This window comes from Protobothrops mucrosquamatus, unplaced genomic scaffold (assembly GCF_001527695.2).
Source record: "Protobothrops mucrosquamatus isolate PMUCROS unplaced genomic scaffold, P.Mucros_1.0 scaffold874, whole genome shotgun sequence".
Classification (NCBI taxonomy): domain Eukaryota; kingdom Metazoa; phylum Chordata; class Lepidosauria; order Squamata; family Viperidae; genus Protobothrops; species Protobothrops mucrosquamatus.
Genome location: NW_015387128.1, coordinates 1,197,663 through 1,205,632, shown reverse-complemented (window position 1 = coordinate 1,205,632; position 7,970 = coordinate 1,197,663). Strand labels below are relative to the sequence as shown.

At 39.0% G+C, this 7,970-nt stretch overlaps 1 protein-coding gene across 1 annotated transcript in view; it reads left to right on the top strand.

Moving 5' to 3' along the window:
* The window catches only part of GNG10 (G protein subunit gamma 10), a 17,145-nt gene extending 10,539 nt beyond the window's left edge, over positions 1-6,606 (top strand). Inside the window, exons 2-3 of the mRNA XM_015819213.1 lie at positions 3,937-4,068; positions 4,886-6,606. Of these exons, the coding sequence (XP_015674699.1) occupies positions 3,937-4,062 (126 nt within the window). The 3' untranslated portion in view covers positions 4,063-4,068; positions 4,886-6,606. The remainder of the gene's footprint in view (positions 1-3,936; positions 4,069-4,885) is intronic.
* The last annotated feature ends 1,364 nt before the right edge of the window (positions 6,607-7,970 follow it).

Genomic DNA, 7,970 nt, shown 5'->3' with positions numbered 1-7,970 from the left:
CGTCACATGATCGTCTAAAGACAGCCGAGCATCCAGGAGGACGCCCAGGCTGATATTTTAGCTGATAAGTCGCCAGTTATCTCCAAAACTGATTTAATGCAATTGCCCTTGCTATCAGATATCAACTGTTGGCAGTTTTAGTCACTGTTTTACTTTTTATTGTAATTGCAATTGCTTACTACAATTCAATTATTCACAATGAGTTTTTCTGTTTTCCAACATGTTTGTTTTGGTCTTTGGTCATGAAATAACTGCACATTCTTGATCTCACTAAAAGGTCATCCAGATATCCTGCCCTGTACCTGGATGACCTTGTAGCTAGATCAAGAACTGTATATATTTTTGAGATCAGTGTCTGTGTGAGAGCCTTGTTCGTTTGGAGGGGGAATGGGAACTATTTTGAATTGATGGCTCCTTTCTTGGGTTTTCCAGTGACTGAACTGAAAGGGAAAAAGATGATTTGGAATATGTGGTGGTGCTCAAGAGCAATTGGTGTGTGTGTGTGGGGGAAGAGTTAAATACATAATTATAGCAGGTACAACTGCATAGTTGAAGCCCCATTCCTTTTTCATGTTTGTTGCATGTACATAAAAGGAGCAGGGTTCTATTGTATAGTCCCACCCATCATATTTATTTTCAAAAACCTATGAAGGTGTCCCTGGTTGTTTTTGAACATGCAAAAAAAGACACCTTTGGCTGAAGGAGATGCCAGCAGATACTCTTTGCACTTATATTCTAAATTATATTTTTCCCTTTGAACCCAGATTACTGAACAAACCTAAAGCCTTCCTTTTAAAAGTGGGAAGAATCAAAGCTGAATTAGAAAATCTTTATCAAACTCTTTATATTGCATTTTTAGACATAGATCCACAGGGATTCCCCCCTCCCCCAAACTTAATTGCAATGTGGAGATATTTTATCTTAGTAGAGTATGTAGCTCATGTTTAAACAAAATTGCTTTTTCCTTCTCCACTTGAAATACCCTCCTTTATATTATCATTTCCCTTCTAGATTTTGACATGACGGTATCTCATGGAAATGACAGAACTTCAACTAGGTGTCTGTTGGTTTCCCTGATAAACATCTGCTTATTTTGTTTGTGTTGTGTTCGTTGAATGATCAGCCTTGTATAACCATTTAACTTTGAAATAGCATCCAGGAAATTTTCAGACAATTTATCAGTAATAAATATATTTGATCATACAGAATTTTGTTTGTGCACTCCCTACTGAAATGAATGGGAATTGTACAGAAGCAGCACTGGGATTTTGTTGAATTAGCCTTTGGCAGAATGCTAATTATGTTTCTGAAAAATAATAGACAAACAAAGGAAGATGTCCCCCAGCCCCCCATAGCAGACATTGCCTTTTGTGTTAAAAAAAAAAAAGCCTCAATAGATTCAAGCTTTCCATACCAAACAAAGCAGTAACATCTAGCTAATACTTATATTAAATATTTTATTGTTAAATGTTATAAATTAAATATATTAAATGTGAAGTTATATTGAGAGTTCTTTCTGTTTTGTCTCCTCCTATCTCGGACACGACTTCGCAATTAACAACAACAACAATCTGTCTTTTTAACCAGTTGTAGTTATCAGTTCGAGTGGAGCAAACTTGAAATACAGACACGGACACAAGAAGTTTTTAAGAAGAGACTGGACAGCCATTTGTCCGAAATGGTATAGGGTTTCCTGCCTGAGCAGGGGGTTGGACTAGATGACCTCCAAGGTCCCTTCCAACTTTACTACTACTACTACTACTACTATTATTATTATTATTATTATTATTATTATTATTATTATTATTATTATTATTATTATTATTATATGCATCTCTCCTTCATACACATAAACATTTATCTGTGATGAAGAGCATCACCTTGACTGTTCCAAGTGGAGTTTGCATTTTAGACTGTTTTTATTTACTTTGTCTAAGTAAATAAATAATTTAGGATTATTCCTTTTTAGAGTAAAAGTAAAGTAAAAATATTATTTTGCAAACCAACAAACATACCCTCCAGCCATAAAGGGATATAATGTGTTGTGTGTTTTAGAGATACATTTAGTGATCTCACCTGAGTCTTGAGTTTCACCTGGTGTGTGATTCAGATATTCTTCCCCCCCCCCCCCCAAATGTGGTACAGTCCCTTTGTAAATCTGTGAGAGCGTTTTCATGCCAGCATGTCATTTCCCACGGCTGGCTCTAGATGAAGCGTCGTCCTTAGGGTTGACATTTCCAGGTTAGTTCCTTGTGTTTGGATTCTGGTGACATTTATTCTTATTTGAATACTCATGAAACCAGCACTGAGACCTCTTCAAGTAAGGCCATAACTGACTAACATAGAGCAGAGTCACAATCCTTCTTGCTGGAAAGGTGAAATAATGAATATAATTATATCAGAAGGGCATAGTGGGTAGTAGTGTCTCAGATGTGTAAGAGTCTCCTAGAGGTTTACTTGGTATGTTTCTGATTATTTTTTTTAATATCTGGACTTTAAAGCAGGGTTCATCTTCTTTCTTATTTTTAAGCATTCAAAGGCTGAAGCTTTTTCATTCCAAAACAAACAGATGCCCAAGCCTGTATTTTACTTATTTTTTTTTCAACCTACGTGTTGGAAAGAAATTATATAGAGGGGTTCATGATGCTTCATGACAGTCCGTCGGCAGGATAATTATCCAAAACCTGAATAGATCAAGAAGGGGACTGGTTGACAGAGGGGAGATCAATTTCAAAATGGCTGAATTACACTGGGAACTGTGGAGGAAAAAATTTCCCCAAATTTCCCCAATACATCCCTATGGAAATTAAGTAGTGGCTTCAAATGTTGGTGACTGTTCCATTTTGAGCCCTCTCTGTGCCAGAATGGGGCAACTTGTTACAACCAACTTGCTACGACCAAGTCACTACGGGACAACTCGCTGTGGGACAATATATCAGTTCAATTTAATTATTTAAAATAAATAAAAGTTATTTTAATTTTTGTCATTCACATTTCATTCTGTCCCTCCTTTTGCATCCTTTAATGATTCTGTTCCACCATTCCTTTGATATTAGTGTGATTCTTGTCCCGCAGCAAGTTGTCCCGTGTTGAATTGGCCATAGCGAGTTGTCCCATTGCAAATTGGCTGTGGTAAGTTCGCTGTGACAAGTGGTCCCTAATGAATTGGCTGTGGCGAGTTGGCCACAGCGAATTGTCATAGTCCCCTTTGTGCTGAGCATATGCAGCCAAACTTTGTACTTCCCAGTGTCTGCATTGATTGATTATGTGTCATCAAGTCTGTGTTGACAGCAGCCACACTGATAGATTTTCTCTAGGACTATTCGCCCCCCCCCACCCAGTTCTTCTGATCTTGTAAAGCAGGGGTCTTCAAACTTAGCCCTTTTATAACTTGTAGACTTCAACTCCCAGAATTTCTCAGCCAGGCACTGGCTGAGGAATTCTGGGAGTTGAAGTCCACAAGTCATAAAAGGGCCAACTTTGAAGACCTCTGTTGTAAAGGATCACCCCCTGCTTCTGTAATTGATTACCTGTGCCTACTTACATACAGACATTCATTTATTAAATTCCATAATTTTGTTTATTAGACTTATTCCTACATTGCCGCAATTAAAGAAAAAGTTTCAGCAGCCTACAGAGAAAGGATGTTCTGCATGCCTTACAATTGCTGCCTGTCCTTTTTTTTTTAAAGTAATCAGTTATATTGTTCAACTAGAACTCCTTAGCCAGTATTAAGTTACTTTAAGGTGTCTCCCATCTTCCATTCTGAAGCAGCCCAGCTACTAATACAGAAAAGGAAGCATATCATAGCTGTTGAATCTTCAAATAATACCAATTACTTCACTCTTTGGGCATATAGGTCCACCAGGACTTTCATGCCAACCTCTAAAAAAAAACCCAGTTGCCTGTCATCTTCTTGTGCTTTCTCTTATCCAGGTCTCTCAGGCAGCTGCAGAGCTTCAGCAGTACTGTATGCAGAACGCTTGCAAAGATGCTTTGCTCGTTGGCGTTCCGGCTGGAAGCAACCCATTTCGAGAGCCCAGGTCCTGCTCCTTGCTCTGAAGGCAGGTAGGTCATAAGTCCATGGCTTTGTCAAATGGTGCTCTCTATCTCTCCCACTCTAATATATACGTTGTATTTATGAAGTTGATTTACACAAATTTGGGGACTTGTGTGGTACATCCCTTTAATTTTTTCCTAAAAACACCAGCAGGAATAAAGAGCTGTCCTTGGGGACCGAAGATAACGATGATGAAAATCAAGTATTCTCCAGCACTGGAGATGGATAATCCACTAATGGGTTAACTTAATCCTCCTGCCCAATCAGATCAAGTCAATAACAAGAGAGTGTAGAGCAGTGATGACAAACCTTTTAGAGACCAAGTGCCCAAACTTCAACCCAAAACCCACTTATGTATCGTCGGGTGCCGGGTGGGCATAGCCCATTGGGTGGGTGTGGCCCATTGGGTGGGCGTGGCTGCGGTGGTAATGGCAGACTGGGTGGGACTAAAAAGTTCAATCAATTCCAACTTTGCGAGATCTTTTTTTTTCCTGCGAGAAGTTGAAATTGATTGATTGATTGGACCTTTTTTTTTTTTTTTGCACACGGCGGAGGCCTAAAGCGAAAAGGTTTTATAAAATCCAGCTGAAGGCCTAGGACTGGGGCGACAGTGTGCATGCCCAGAGAGAGGGCTCTGCGTGCCACAGGTTCGCCACCACGGGTATAGAGTGTCTATTTTTCTGCTGAGTTGCTCTCCTTTACATAGGAATTATATGGAGTAAAGTAACTTTTATAACTAACATTTTGCAACTCTAATCTAATTTATGGAATCTTGAAGGAGATCACATTTTAATAAAATGTTGTTTTTTTCCCCCCATGTTGCAGGGAAGGTTTTCTGAAAGTCCTCAAGTACAAGAAGAATCCCAGCGGTCTTCCTTGTTTTCCAAACCAACAATTTCTTTATGTAGGGCTTAAACAGTTTCTTTAGATATTTATTAGTCTGCCTGACTGTCTTAGTAAATGGTTAAATCTTTTGCTAATATAAAGCATTTTATAAGGAAAAGCTTTTCCTTTTGTAATTGATTCAATATCCTTTCTTTAATCCTCTTGAGATGTTTACATTTAGAAAAGGACAATACCAATGATGCGTTTCTGTTGTGCCTGAATGAAACACGTCCCAGGTACCTTCTTACTAACAGCTTTCTGTTTTCTAATCAGAGATATTTTCAAGCATGTTTGAGCAGGCAAATTTGGCCACTTAAGGCTGCAGTTTTACGCACATTTGTTATTTTTGAATAAGCGTGATATATTCAACAGGGGAGCTATAGCTCCTAGTTAGTATTATAGAACTTCGGGCATATTTCCATTCTAAAATTGAGGCTCCCTTAAAAATACTTTGTACTGGTTGAAGTATACCCAGTTTGTTAAAAGAAAAGTGCTTCTCTGTTCCAGTTGGTTGAAATGAAGAAGATGTATGTCATATTGAGAGGTATTTACTATAGCCCCTTGAGTGCCCATGCCCCAATTTTACCCAGGAATATAAGCTTGCTATTCAGCTTTCCAGTGGATTAGGAAGGACAGTAGTGTATAGGAATCTCTATATATGTATCTTACTCTCCCTATTTTATAGAGGGCAAGCACATGGCTGAGAGGTATAAGAGGAACCATGTCATAAATCATCTTCCCATTTGAGTTGTGCACAGCTCAATGGGAACTGGGAACTGTCAAGGATTGATAAGCTGCTCCTTCTGCCAGTTTGCAAAGAGGAGGAGAGTAAAGTGAGATTAAGGTGCAGGGAGGGGAGATTGAAGAACCCGATCCACTGAGATCACAAAGGGAAGAGTGAGAGAAGATGCACCAACTCCCAGAATAGGACCCACCATCTTTGGCCAAGTCTACCAACCACATGGCTCCTGACCCTCTAGTAGAGACAGCCCTTGGGGCTGCATATTCACCACAGAAGATCTAATCTTTATCTCTCTGCTTTCCCATAAAATAGTTACCTTGCAGGAAAAGCCTGCTAATTCAGGACATTCCAATGCCACAGACCCCAAAGAACTTTAAAAACCTGCCAGATGTCTGCAAGCCTTAGGATAGGAAAGGAGCATTGCCCTTCCCCCCCCCTTTATTTGTTTTAACCATTCCTTTCTCATTGACGAAAAGATGCTGCAGTACAGGAGAGAAAACACTTCACATACTGTAGAACAGGATGAATATGGACATGCATTAAAAGTGTGTGTGTAAAGAGGCCTAAGAACCATCCATTTATCCTGGATATCTGCATCAAAATGCCTCACTTTGTGCTGGTGTTGACTCCTGCTGAAGTTACAAAATCGATTAGTTTCAGAAGGGGAGAAATCTTGTGCTCTCCAAGATATCTTCTTCAGGTCTACAGGATTATAAGCTTAAAATGTGCCTGCTTGGCAAATAATCACCGATAACAACACTACAATACATAACTATAAATAGGCAATCTACAAGCAAGGCTTTCCTAGCATTTGCAATATTACTGGAACAATTCACCTTTTTTTTTTTTTTTTTTTTGGGTGGGTCAGGTATCTTTGATTTTCGATTACCAAGCACTTTTATACACCCTGTTTACTTTTAAAAAGAAAGTTCTTTTTTGGTTTGTATTAATATATTAAAAGCTTTAAAAAAATCTTAAATTACTGGGATTTTTTTGTGGCACGGAAACACATTTAATGGGGACGGGAGGGGGAGTTAGAAATACAAAGAATCTGACCTGTGTTAGAAAAATAGAATAAGATCACATCTGTCTCAGCTACCTCCAATACATCCATGACAAAAATTAACAGCCTGCCAAGAGAAGTTACTATTCTGCCCATATAGATGCTAATGTCAGTAATTTGCAGAGCTCACAAAGAGTTATTCACTTGTATCCAGCCCACAGAAACGTCCGTATAGATAGTCCTCGACTTACCACAGGTTGTTTACTGACCATTTGAAGTTACAATGGACCAACCCAGAGCTTCTTAAAAGCTGGTTTCAAAGTTTCAACGGCTCCCCTCCCTATGGTCCTGTGATCACATTTTGGGTGCTAGGCAACCAGCCCACATTGATGGTGGTTTACGCTGTCCTATGATTTTCAGCACTCTTTTTCTCCATCTCCGTACTGAGAAAAGGCGTTCAGGTAAGACAACGCCCCTTTTGCCACATTTGCACTAATTTGCATGGATGAAAAAAAACACGGCACTGCACAACAGTACTCTTACATTTGAGATGTAAGGCTCTGATGATGCCTTTTTAAAAAGTTGCAATGTGTATCTTGAGAGGAAGTCAATATAAAAAATCTGATAATTATAAAGAGGGCAAGAGATGAGAGAAAGAGGGTGTGGAAAGAAAAAAAAGGTAAAATTAACCCAAGAAACTTGCTTGAAATACCGCGTACTTGAGATCAGCAGTTTAAAACACTTCTTAAGAGCAATGCAAAACCTGTACAAATAGATAATTGTTAGATTTCAGGGTACAAGCATTATTAATAATAAAATGTTTTTAGAACTTTTTAATTTTTTATAAACTTTTTAAAACATTCCCTATGCAGTGAACTCTACAGATAAGTGCACTTCTAAGACAGTGATGTCATCAAGAATGCTTTCCTGAAGCAAGATTTATGCTTTCCCATAGCTGTTTCCAGTGTAGCTCACAAAATCCATCTACATATATGGCATTTCGTTGGACGTGTTTGCATTTGATTTGGCATACAGCGTAAACCATGCAGCACCCTGATCGCCATACATAAGCCTGCTTAATTCACTGAAATCGTGTTCTAGTGTATCATCTGAACTAAGACTGGAAATTGGGCCCCAAGACAAATGGCAGAAATGCTCACAAAGTTGACCCACTCCTGGAGCAGCGTCTATGCTGTTCTGGCTGTTTTCAAACTCCATGGATTGCAGGGCATGAGCCGGAGACACAATGGGGATAGGGAAGATCTTCAATTCCAGTTAAA